We start from the raw sequence: 12,386 nt of genomic DNA on the forward strand, positions 1-12,386 counted from the left end.
ATTCACCACACGACCAAACGTACTCACCATTGAAAATCCTGCATTTGGTTAGCTATTGCTCTCGTATTTCTACACGTTCATAAAGTTGGTGGATCATTTTGGTCTTGAAGGCGATTTGTCTAGCTAGCTTCGTGATACAGTGTACTACGTTGTCCCTGTCTGGTTGGGCTCACTCGATGTGAGGGACCTCTTTTCAGGAACTGGAAACCAGCGAACCACGTAACCATCAACAAGGTTCGGTCCTACGGAAGTACTTCGAAGTACTAGTATAGTACTTACTCGCATTTATATATACTGGTTCAGTGCGGCCACCTGCAGAATGTCCTCCCCATCAATTGAGTGCCTTGGGTTTTTGGGTTTGCCAACGTTGATGCGTTTTCTATGCAAACATACTGTACTACAAGTAGCATCGGGTCGGTCATATAGTATGTACGTCAAAGTATCTCAAACTATCGGGTTCCATTCGGATAGATGAAGTATACCATAGAGATTGCCAGGCATTAATCCGATGTTACATGACCCAGATGTACTGTGGTCTAAGTGCATTTGCACCCGACAAGGCGCGCAGGCGTATTCCAAATGTCCACTCTGCACAATTACAGTTAGTAACCACGCTGCGTTCACGTCAGTTAAACTGCCGTATTGCTGTACCGGTACGTAGGTTTTAATACTACTGTACGTAGTAGTAGTGAACAGTCGTTACACTTAATATTCGAGCTGATTAGCCGAACCACCATTGTGGCTGTTTGGAATAAACGTGCAGCTTGTGGACATACCGCATGGAATATGCTCAAACTCGACATACACAGCGAATTCAATTGTTCTCGACAGCGACTTCACTCCGATTGCCACTCACTACTACTACACCACTTCCCGTTCAAGTTGAAATGAATTTCCAGTCAATGTGAAATGCAGAAATATTATAAGATTTCACAAGTGCAGTTTCACATCTCAACATGAAAAATGTTCACATCAAAATGAAACGTTAAACTTACTTCAACTATAGTATAGTGACCATAAGGTGATGAATTATACTACCCTTCAGTATACAATAGTGATTCAATCATCATGTCTACCCTCCCTCACCCATCTTCCTCCTTTATCCAAATCATACACCAGAATATATATGAAACAAAGTATGTTTCAAGTTGAATGTTAGAAAATTCATGTTGATTTGAAAATCGTCGTGTTTCGAACGTGTTCATTTCACATTGACTGGAAATTCATTTCAACTTGAACGGGAAGTGGTGTAGTACTACGTAGTAATACTAGTACTCAGTACAGTAGTAGTGAGTGGCAATCTAGTACTATTAATATTAATAGTACTTCGTACTACGTACTACGTAGTAGTACTGTACTGTACTATTAATAGTGTACAGTACCACACCTATTAATACTATTATTTCGTAGTAATACGATAGTAGTAGTAGTAAGTACTGGTACTACATACTCGGAGCACAGTACTATTAATAACATAACGTTAACGTAAAGTAATTTACGCTGTGTGGTGGACGTCAACTATAACCTTCCAACGTGCCAATTCAGATACTACGCTTAGGAGGTTTTACAATAAAACGCTTTTGCATTGTGGGTTACCATAGCAACATGTAAAGCTAGAATATGACCACGTTAAACCTCATCTTTGTGCGTTTTATTTCTGCCCAACGTAAGGATAGAGTATGCATACGGATACGATGTACGGATACAAGTTTCATACCAACTGTAACCCTCGTGACCAAAACCTACTGGCCCTACCTACTATATTCAAAATACCACTTGGTGTAAAGTCTACTGTACTGTATTATTCACAATTCTTCGCCAAATTTGATTTTGAGACATCTCGTCACCACGAGGAGATCTGTCAAAACAACGTCTCATTTTACTTCAAATGTGAGAAATGAATATGTAATACTCCAGCCAGAGGTTTTGTGAAATGTTGGAATTTTCTAGGTGACGAACACAGCAGTACTTCGCATACAAGTGCCAGACCAAGAGAATTGTAGACGAAGCCACAAATAACTGAAGACCAAAATAATTCGGCTGACATCACCAAAGGGACGTCTAAAACGCTAATTCTACACTGTACTCCGTTCCGAAATACTATCTGGTTATATTTGTATTGATGAAAGCTAACAGTAAACTCTGAGCAAATAATTTAGCAGTTTCAAAGATATCACGAGAAAGTCAAAATACCAAGATTTTGATTAATACAAATTTCATTGAAATCCTTCAAAATTGACAAATTTTGTGATAAGGCACAGTTGAAACGAGAGGATACTCGTAACGGAGTAGTACCACTGTAGCGTTGCTTTGGGGATACTGTACTGGACGGTTAGAAAGCGGTAATCTCCAACCAACGCATCCCCAAATATCGTTAACAATTCCCTCGCTGTAACAGTAGTACTGTTGTTACGTAATCATTTTTACCAAGAGCTTCTGCAACCCCCGAACCCCTCGACCCCTTGCGCTTACATACAATGCTATTCCCGGGGTTAAGCTGCATCACCAGTGAGATGCAATTACCCCCTAGCTGAAATGAGTTGTTTTGAATTTACACTTGATTTGACTCTGTGCCAGAAATAACGTGGGTTTTGTATGGCAGAGGCCCAAATGATTACGTACGTACAGTAACAACAGTATTGCTGCAATTATCGATGTCCCTTACGTTATCCCCAAAATCTGTTACAATAGTGATACCTTCGTAGTTACGGATAATTTGGGGATGTATCCGGGTGTTTTGTCCCCATTTCGCTTGGACATCCCAATAATTTGGGGACAAATCCGTCCGGATAAGTCCAAAATTATCCGTACTGTAACATAAAGTAACGGTGCAGCCGAAGTTTTGATTAATTGAGTTTGGATTATCATTATTAGACATTCCTCCGCGAGGGCCGATACAAGAACCACATGTTGTGGTACCGCTTCGCCAATTGTAGCGCGCCTGCTCGACCAGGGGCGGTGTAATCTTCGGTTTTTACTTCGCTCAACGCTTCATACCTCGTGCTTCGACCGAGCTTGTTCGAACTTCGGTCCTCGTCTAGCCCTTTTATCCGGATTCCCCAGGGAGGGACGGATAAAACCTTGCGGAAATAATCCGAGGAAGCCGGGGATCGAACCCACGATCTTTGAGTTAAGAAACCAATGCTCTACCAGCAACCGAAGTTTTGGGTTTTAGGGATCCCGTTGGAGATGCTCTAACTGAAGATTTTGGGGATTGCCACCCGGATAAGTCCCTAATTATCCGTACTTGTAGGATGTAGTATGGATGCATTTGATTGGATAATACTTGGATAAATTTTAGTTACTCGACGACCAATCAGAATGTGCGTTGCCTCTCATTGCCTCTAATTGGCTAGATTCAATCCTGGTTGAATGCAATTCAAATGGATCTTGGCTTTGGTCATTTTGCGATTTGAAAACCATGTTCATTCATATCCATGGATTTGAAATTACTAGTTTATGATTGGTTAGTTTCGAAATGTAACCAGATAGTATTGACATCTAAAGTCTGTTGATTTTATCCATCAAAATGGTTAATTCTACTTGCCGTGACTTGCCTGATATTAAAGTCCCACTCTAACTGCGTTTTTCCGCCCAGCACTGTACCCCCGCTTCAGTATGAAAATATCAGTGAAATCTGATCAAACCCGGTACAAGAGGTACCTTGAAAATTAATTATTCAGGCATGCGCATTGGTCTAAATCCATCACAGGATTTATATTTTATTAAATGAAAATAATTATCGCATGGTGATTGGATATTTCTGTCCAATCCATCACAGGACTTATATTTTATTGAATGAAAATAATTATCGCATGGTGATTGGATATTTCTGTCCAATTAGAGACAACTAGGTACAACGAGACCATGAAAATGTTCGTCATTGGCCAATATATTCCAAACCAGTACAGGTCCAACCGGAGAAATCTTAGGTACTGACAGTGAATACGGTAGGACAAATTCCATAAAAAAGTATTTACTTCTAGGGGTGATTTATTTTATCCATTCAAATGATACCTGTATTTCTATTGTGTACTACTACGTAGTACGTAGTAATCCTTCTCGGCCGATCATCGCCTATTAATAGTTAGTTTTGCTTTCATTTTATATCAATCTAATTTTAAATTATTATATTATTTAACAAATCAAAAATAGGTTTATTTTTTACTTGTACGACCCAGGGGAAGTGGTCATTCCCGAAACAAGCAGCTACCTTATGGTCGTCACGTTTGGCACCCCCGCTCTGCTCCTTTGCGCTACGTTCGTCAGGAATGACCATCACAACCAAAACATGTTCACGTGACGCTGGACAAACCAATTGCTATGATGTTGGAGAAGGGAACTCGATTGCGATTCGCCAAGACCAAAGGGAACCAAGTCAAGGGGACTGGGAGCGCCATCAAGCTGTCGTTGTACTTGCACGCATGACACATGGATGTTATTCAACATGTCATTTAAAGTCATTTGACTTGTGTGGCATGAGGGGATGCTTCATGGAGATGTGCTGGGCAATGACTCCTCCTGCTAACGTTAACGTTAAATGTTTCAGTACGCGATGTGATTACGTAGTAAAAACTACTCCGGGATATTGTGCATTTCACCCAAATTTGGACTTGAGAGTCATTTCGCCAAATAGCTTTCGAATCTACTAGTATTTGATCGTATTTAATCTTGTACACACTATACTATACAATTAGTATATATGTGGTTTTGCCCAATGCGGAGGAGTCAAACGTTTGGATTGGCCGAAATTGGACAAGACGTGATTTGATTGGCTTAAGTGGTTCTATAATCGATTCACCTAACTGTAAGCCATTCGATTCTGCTGAGGGCTCCAGTTTCGAATCGATTTCACATTACTGTATCTTACATTAAGGCCAAATTCAACTGAGAAACATTCTAATCCACTTCGCCACGTCCACAAACTCGTCAACGACTGCACGAGGTCATCGTCTCCAAATCTACCCGCCGTGACATCCGTGGCAAAGGTCGTCTTGCTGTGGATAAACTTCACAATGTCAAACTGTCCATTCGGAAGCAGGTGACATGCTACCGGTAGTACACCCCTTGTAAGATATCGCAGTCTCAGCTGAACCACCTCTCCGCCTCATTTGACACGCCCCCGACGCCCCCGCCTATACGTTTTGGTATCAGGTCCTAGGCCTCTGGTTCGACCCAGCCCTCGCGTATCCCCCCGCCGACTCTATGGCATCCTTCATGCAATGAGCGCAAATATCGCGTTCGTCACACAGGCCTTCGAAAGCAGGATCTCCAGGCCCCTCCTCCTCACCACCACGCTCCAGTGTAACCATCCACGTGAAGGCAGGGTTCTCCGTCCAAAAGGATTACATACCCCAAAAAGGACAGCCTAGTCTGCTGCCCTGTCACATGAACATCGTCCCATGCTTTCGCTCAACCTACAGTTACCTTCTTCATAATCTTCTATGCGCAACTCCACACACGACGACAACCCTCCTCAAAGCATCGTACCGCCAGATGATCAACTCATTACGACCTTGCTTGGGACTTGCAACGTTCGACCGCAACATTCGATGGGTGGCGCACGGATGGGGCGACCCTGCAGTTGGACTCAACTACGCCTTTGTGGGGAAGTTGTGATGCCCGAAACGGGCAACTACGTGATGGTCATTACTTCCGGCAACCCCGCCCTCCTCCTTTGCGCGACTTTCCTCAAGAATGTCAAGAGCAACCACGAAGTGTTCAGATGCAATAATGTCGAGTTGGACAAGCCAATATGCATGACATTTGAGAAGGGAACTCGATTGCGATTGGCCAAAACCAAAGAGAACACTGCCAAGGGGGCTGGCTAGTTGCATCACCAAGCTTCAGTTGTACCGGCACGGCTCAAATGACTCTGGAGATATTATTGGACTTTATATATTATATATATTCAACAGGGCATGCAGTATTATGGATTCAAATCACTTGGCCAGTTTTTTGGGAATGCGCCATCCATCTGACGACATTTCTTGCAGCTGGGGGGGGTTGGTCGCGTGAAACATGCTTTGGCTGCCTTGAAAGGTCGCGCGTTGTTGGCGCCATTGCTTCTTTCGCGGGGTCACGTGGTCCCTCTCGGCAACGTCTTCTTCGTCTTGCCTTTTCAACACAAACGCTGCCAAACGCTGCGACTGAAGCGCCTTGTCGGACGAGCTCGACCTACGGGGGGGAGGGTTCTCGAGCGACGCTAGGGACGATTTTCGCGTTTTCCATTCCTCACGGGACGTCTTCTTGGCTTGACGCGCCTTGTACGTGTCGTAATCGTCGACGGGTTTGCGCTTGACCGTGGCTGCGGCTGAGAGGGCGAGTGCTCGGAGTGCAATGTCGGTTGTGGTCAAAGGGGTTGGTGACGACATTGACCGCTTCTCTGGTGGTGGCAAACGATCCCGATGGCGAAACGACGCGGTACCCAGGGAGCCAGACGATGAGCGGCTGGAATTGGAGAATGGCTGGGAGGCTTTGGAGGTGATCGAAGGCGGTACAAACGCTCGAGAGGACACCTGAGAGGACGGCAAAGCTGAAGCGACTGGGGACATGAACGAATCCTCGTCGACCTTGTCGTTGGTCAGTGATCGGGTCGGGTGTCCAGCGGGTGAGACGGGGGCAGTCGGATCTAGCGTTCGTGTGGTGGAAGTAGCAGCAATGTGGTTATTACTACGGGGCACGCGCTCGACTTTATTGAAGTAGGTCGAGGATGCCGTTTTCACCGGGCGCACGGACGAGGGCGTGGCCCCGGTGGGCTTGATGAATATGTGAGACGGTGCGATGGATTCAGAGGATGACGTCATGGCCTGCTTCGATGATGAGGAGGAACGTTTTGCAGGGTTCGACGCAGCCTAAGTCGGTGATTATACGATTTCGATAGCGGCGAGAGAGGAGCCGTTACCTGAGGCAACTTGAACAGTGGTTGTGTCGATTCACACCAAGCAGCGCTTGATTTGATCGGTGGACGTTCAATTTTCGTCGAGGATTTGGGAGGCCAACGTTCCTTGGCGGTTGTTGCGATGGATTCACGAGATGTGCCAGTGGAGACCACCATAGCAGCGACTATATTAGACGATGTGGACTTGACTTGTAGGGGCGACGTGTGTTTTTCGGTGGTGGGGGACATGAAGCACAGTGGGTCGTCGTTGCGTGTGTTCGCAGCCTTGTCGACGTTCCGCGATGCAGCAGGTTCAGGACCTTTGCTCTGTTGTATAGGGATGTCGGAAGTAGTTGCAGTGGACTTGGGGAGAAAGAATTTGCTGATAGAAATGGGTTTCGACGAAGTGGTCGTTGGTTTCGTGGTTGAGGCGGCCTTTCGTTTGGGTTTGTATGATGCGTGTTGTTGCTTCACTTCGTCGACAGCAGCGTCCCGCCGCCGCTTCTTGGACGCAGGGGGCTCGCTTCCATAAACTTTGGCAAATGCATCGCGAACAACCTACCCGAATGTGATTTCGATGCTCGACTTGGCCAACGTTTCACATACGTTTTTCATGGCGGCTTTGAGGACCGCACTGGCCATCTCGCCCCGAATCTTGCCTGGAATCAACTCGTAGGTGTACACTTTTCGATACAAGCCGCATTCGACCGCATTGCCCTGCGCATCCTTGACCCGCTTCACCATGTCGTGTTTCGAGATCCTACACATAATTCTCCATTACACCATCCCTCCTTTCCCTCGTCGAGCACGAGGGTGACGTACGCATCTTGACTCTCCACATGAATCGGGTACTCGTTCTTGATGTCGCTACGAATGCGAACAACTGTATTCCACGTGAGCTCACACGTTGCATGCATGGGGGTTATACGTACTTTTGGACACGCGCTTTCCACGGGGATCGCCAGCCACAAACAGCCTCGTGTAGTATGTGATGATCTCACCCACGCGGATTTCTTCATACTCTAGCGTGGCTTCGTCCTCATCGTCGACGGGCTTGGCCTTTACCGCCGTCGCCGCTTCCTGTCCTGTCCCGTCGGCCATGCTTGCTCCAATAGCGCGCGCAATGGATTATGTTCCGTGGGAACTCTATTCGTTCATTCTGATTGGCTCGAGTTAGCATACGCGAACTGGATTGGATATTAATCCAGAAAGGTTTTGATTGGTCATTGGAAAACACCGCGCCTTTTGATTGGCCATGATAGAAATAGGGGAATTTAATTGGATATTCTCTGCCTTCCCTATTTAGGATTCGAACTTGCCCCAGCAACGATCACGCCGTCGACTCGCAGCAGTGTCGTGACGAGGGTGACGGCGGTCACGATGGCGCTTGTCTTCACTGCCGCGGAGTCCAACACATCCGGCATGACACTTCCCTTTTGCTGCTCGGGCAATGTACATCTCTCCAACGCATCCACAAAGGAATCCACGACGCGCTTCAATCCTCGACATTCGGCTCGATCACGCGAATCGACGGCCGTGAGACCCACCGCACGACGACGCAGCTGCCGCACAAGCGCTCTCTCCGTGTCACCCGCGCCTGCACAAACTGAGGGGTCCACCAACAAATTGGTGAGCACGTGTATCGCCGCCTAAACACCCAGGGTCAACCCCCCAACCAAGACGCCATTTCTCGTACTTGCAGCACGTGGTTGAGCTCTTCGAACGCCATGTCGTCGATACAGTCCATCTTGATCGTCGACATTGGTCGTGTCCGTGCATATGATACCTCGTTCGTCTCATGGGACGCCGGATCACATGTCAGCGCGACATACTCGACGCCACCAAGTTCCAACGCATACGCATGATCCACCTTCCCGAGGTCCGCGGCCGTCACGTCTGTCGCCATCCAGTCGCTCAAGACGGCCGCACCCGTCACCGCTTGGACCGCGTCTACGTGTACCCCATGATGAGCACGAAACCAGCCTTACAGAGTCATTAGACCGAGGTGTTGGATGGACAGGCGCTCGACGGATGCAATTCCGAGGTCGTTCAAACGGGCAGCTAGGAATGCTGGAATTTTCTTCTGAGACAGGACCATCTGCACCCCACAAGCCTGCAAACGGGTGGCTACGGTGGCCCAGCCGGTCAGTTCAGCCTCTTGGAGGACTCCAGCAGCTGACGGCGTCATGACCTAGACGAGAAACATCATCGAATCACTTGATATACGACAGATACACACACACACACCGAATGATATGTTCCCGAGTCGACTTTGATAGTGACTTCAATGTCACTAGTTGGCGTGGTGGTCGGTCGAATAGTGACATTGAACAAAGCGACCGTGACGTGGCGCAGCGGCAGATGAGTCACGTGCCGGTATCCAGGAATCAACACTGTGTGGTGAAGAATCATGTGGTCCGTCAAGTGAGGGAGCTGCGGCCGCGATACCACCACTCGAACCAGTGGTGGCACCGTGGGATGTTCCAATAGCCAGGGAATATGGTGCACAAACATGTGCACGAGCATTGCCATGGCCGCATCCGGGACTGCTGCCACGTGTTTCGCCGACAAAATGCCTCGCAGGACAGCCACGATGGCGTCGTGGTCGCTCCAGTCCAAGTCGTTCTCTTGGATGCCATCTAGCTCGTCCAGTGTCCAGTCCAATGCTAGGCGAAACCCTATGTACATTCTCGATGTACTTGCTGTTCTAGGTGAAGATATGTACGTACCAGAGACCAGTCTATGCTTGGGAATGCCTTGTAGGACATTGTGGACGCTTCGAAGTAGTCTAATAACAATGCAGTTGGTTGTGTGGATGATGGCTGTAGAGGAAGGAAGGGGACGGATCGTTGCGTACGACGATGCTAGCATGATGCAAAAGAGGCCGCCGTCGTGACACTGGTTGATCTAGTAGGGTGTATATACACCATAAGATGAATACGTGTGACAGAGGTGCGTACATGGCTTTGCACAAACTGTGCGACGAGGGTACCCATGGGAGATTTCAATCTGCAAGAAAGGGGAAACACAATAGGTCAACGATACATCGACGATGGAGGAACACACTTGATATGATCCAAGATGCGCTTGGCGCTTGATGTGATGATGAACGCATCGCCACAGTCCTTGTTTGCTTGTACTACAATGAACCTGCCCCGAAGTTACCCCATAAGGCCTTCTTCAACGGACGGTATCCGTGGAACCTACTGTCCGTGAGGCCCGTGCGCCATCGAAGCAAGCTGCCAGAGCTCCTCGGCGAGAAGTATCGAGTCCTGGACAACTTCATCCTTGGAAGTTACCTGATGAACGTGGTCAGAAGCCATCAACTGTAGTTCGTTCGTTGGTCCTACTTGGATGTCGAAGGCTGGCACGTTCGTCGGCATCTGAAAGATCGCCCTTGTGCTCTCGAAATGCAAAATATCTCACCATCCTATTTTTCCGGTAAAGTAACCAATGAGTTATTGTGACCGCTGTTGTTGATTGGCTAAAAACCTGAACGACAACTTGAAATTTCCCACGTCGACATCATGCACGCCGAGGTGGAGCGGGAGCTGGCGCGGCTGCGGCACGCGATGCGGGACCTGAACAAGAACGTTCAGAAACTGTCCGATGTGAACAATGAGCTGGTGGCCTTCAACCACTCGTTCGGCACGTTTTGCACGGCCATTAACCTCCAGAAAACATGCGTCGAGTTTCCGTTGCCATCGCCGCCTCCCAAGAAGGCCGCCGCCGCCCCTTCGTCCAACTCTGCTACTGTCCTGTCGACGCCGCCTTCGTCCGGCATTCCACCTCCGTCCACATCGTCTTCGTCAAAGATCCCCGTTCTCAAAGTCGCCAGTGCCCTACCGCCGAAATCGAATGTCGAGCATCCTCCTCGACCAAAAAAGGCGAAAAAAGCGCCGCCGCCACCCGCTGCCCCGCCCCGACTGTACCACTGGCCCAAAGGTACCTTGGCGAATGGCGCGCGTTCCCGCCTAAGTATCGTTGTCATAGGCGTCCGTGGTAAAATCCCGCCAAAGTACCAGTCGGCGCCGGAACTCGCCAAACTCGAGCGCGTGCTGTTTGTCCTCGGCGATTCCCTTCGCGGCATGTGCGTCTCCCCCCGTTTTGTCATCTCTTCGACCCACTTTTGTCATAGGTCCATCGGGGAACTGGTCAAAGCCAGCAACATCAGCGTCATCCACGCCAAGGACATTCTCCAAACCCTCATGAAGCTCGAGCAAATCAAATGCAAACGTGAAAAGCATGTACGTATATATATATATATATATAAAATATACCTGCAGCATATATATATATATATTTCGAACAAACTCATGGTGCCATCTATTTCATGTGCATTGTCTCTAGGGCTTTCTTTATTGCCGGTCGTGAGCACCACCACCACCACTACTGCAAGGACACCATATTTCTAAAAAAGACAAACATAAAAAGATTAAAAAGACAAACTTAACAACTTTAAAACATGTCTAGTATCAAACATATACTACCAATTTTAAATCTATCAGTGTGAATATTCGTCATATTTCTAAAAAAGACAAACTTACAGTGGTCGAAGGCATCGAGGGAATATTTATGCATTTCTCAAGGTCCAGATGGCCTTTTTCAGTGAAACTTCATATGTGCTCATAACTAAACACCATATAAAAAACGTTCTTTGGATGTCAGGTGTAGAAATGAATATCTTGTGAGATATGTCACAAAACATGACGGAAATGAGGCAAATATCACATTTACAAATAATAACCTATATCTTTTAATAGTATTATATTTGACGCTTATACAGGAAAGCTTATATGAGTACTCTCAAATATAATATTTTGAAATAACCCTAATCCCGATACTCTGGATGCTTTCGACCAGTTTCAGCAAAAGAGTGCCGTTGCTGTGACACCGTTTCCTGCGACAAGTAGTAGCGGAAGACAGTCGTCCAATGATGGAAGACACTGTCGTGGGTGTTATCGATGCCACGACCAGTTGCCACGACTGTGATCACCAAAGCAACGACGACGAATATTCACACTAATAGATTTGAAATTGGTAGTATATGTTTGATGTACTAGACATGTTTTAATGTTGTTAAGTTTGTCTTTTTTAGAAATATGACGAATATTCACACTAATAGATTTAAAATTGGTAATATATGTTTGATATACTAGACATGTTTTAATGTTGTTAAGAGTGCTTGACCACGACGTCTGCAAAACTGAGCGACCGCGCACTCCCTGGACTGCAGAGCATGTCGTCATCCGCCTCCTTGTCGCGATCCGTGGGAACGTTATGGTGATGGATAATGCTCTGCACATCGTTCACACACTCGCTGTGCCGCCGCTGGGGCACCCCGTCCGGGCGGGTGGTGGTCACTTGTTTCTTGGCTTTCGTGGCGGAATGTTGGCGCGGCATGTGCACATGCCGCGGTGGAGACAGAGGCGGCGGCGGCGGCGGCGGGGGTTGGTAATGGTGGTGTTGAAACGTCACTGGGGCTCTACTACAAGTAGTAGTAGTA

At 47.3% G+C, this 12,386-nt stretch overlaps 4 protein-coding genes across 19 annotated transcripts; 1 reads left to right on the forward strand and 3 right to left on the reverse strand.

The window, feature by feature from the left end:
* Positions 1 to 5,875: 5,875 nt before the first annotated feature.
* Positions 5,876 to 8,005, reverse strand: H257_05373. 2 transcript variants are annotated; one of them, XM_009830222.1, is made up of 5 exons: positions 7,813 to 8,005; positions 7,703 to 7,763; positions 7,487 to 7,640; positions 6,905 to 7,438; positions 5,876 to 6,809 (listed from the first exon to the last, which is right to left on the reverse strand). In XM_009830222.1, exons 1-5 carry the CDS (start codon positions 7,979 to 7,981, stop codon positions 5,943 to 5,945), a joined length of 1,785 nt encoding a protein of 594 aa, XP_009828524.1. In that variant the 5' UTR covers positions 7,982 to 8,005; the 3' UTR covers positions 5,876 to 5,942. The 2 variants fall into 2 exon arrangements, with proteins under 2 accessions (XP_009828524.1, XP_009828523.1); XM_009830221.1 differs by having other exon boundaries at positions 5,876 to 6,854.
* Positions 8,006 to 8,129: 124 nt separating this feature from the next.
* H257_05374 (hypothetical protein) lies at positions 8,130 to 10,283 on the reverse strand. Of its 15 annotated transcripts, XM_009830225.1 has the most exons (10): positions 10,231 to 10,283; positions 10,088 to 10,179; positions 9,947 to 10,030; positions 9,841 to 9,889; positions 9,738 to 9,787; positions 9,610 to 9,668; positions 9,128 to 9,558; positions 8,882 to 9,071; positions 8,577 to 8,830; positions 8,130 to 8,529 (listed from the first exon to the last, which is right to left on the reverse strand). In XM_009830225.1, exons 1-10 carry the CDS (start codon positions 10,261 to 10,263, stop codon positions 8,179 to 8,181), a joined length of 1,593 nt encoding a protein of 530 aa, XP_009828527.1. In that variant the 5' UTR covers positions 10,264 to 10,283; the 3' UTR covers positions 8,130 to 8,178. The 15 variants fall into 15 exon arrangements, with proteins under 15 accessions (XP_009828527.1, XP_009828534.1, XP_009828526.1 ...); XM_009830232.1 differs by having other exon boundaries at positions 8,130 to 8,830; XM_009830224.1 differs by having other exon boundaries at positions 9,610 to 9,787.
* Positions 10,284 to 10,397: 114 nt separating this feature from the next.
* H257_05375 (hypothetical protein) lies at positions 10,398 to 11,390 on the forward strand. The gene is made up of 4 exons (XM_009830238.1): positions 10,398 to 10,825; positions 10,874 to 10,970; positions 11,019 to 11,127; positions 11,231 to 11,390. The coding sequence occupies exons 1-4, from the start codon at positions 10,408 to 10,410 to the stop codon at positions 11,252 to 11,254; spliced, it is 648 nt and encodes a 215-aa protein (XP_009828540.1). The 5' UTR covers positions 10,398 to 10,407; the 3' UTR covers positions 11,255 to 11,390.
* A 665-nt stretch (positions 11,391 to 12,055) lies between these two features.
* On the reverse strand, positions 12,056 to 12,283 carry H257_05376 (hypothetical protein; the record flags this gene model as incomplete). Its single annotated transcript, XM_009830239.1, has 1 exon — positions 12,056 to 12,283. One exon carries the CDS (start codon positions 12,281 to 12,283, stop codon positions 12,056 to 12,058), a length of 228 nt encoding a protein of 75 aa, XP_009828541.1.
* Positions 12,284 to 12,386: the final 103 nt, after the last annotated feature.

The sequence above is a fragment of the Aphanomyces astaci genome (assembly GCF_000520075.1).
Source record: "Aphanomyces astaci strain APO3 unplaced genomic scaffold supercont1.10, whole genome shotgun sequence".
NCBI lineage: Eukaryota > Oomycota > Saprolegniomycetes > Saprolegniales > Verrucalvaceae > Aphanomyces > Aphanomyces astaci.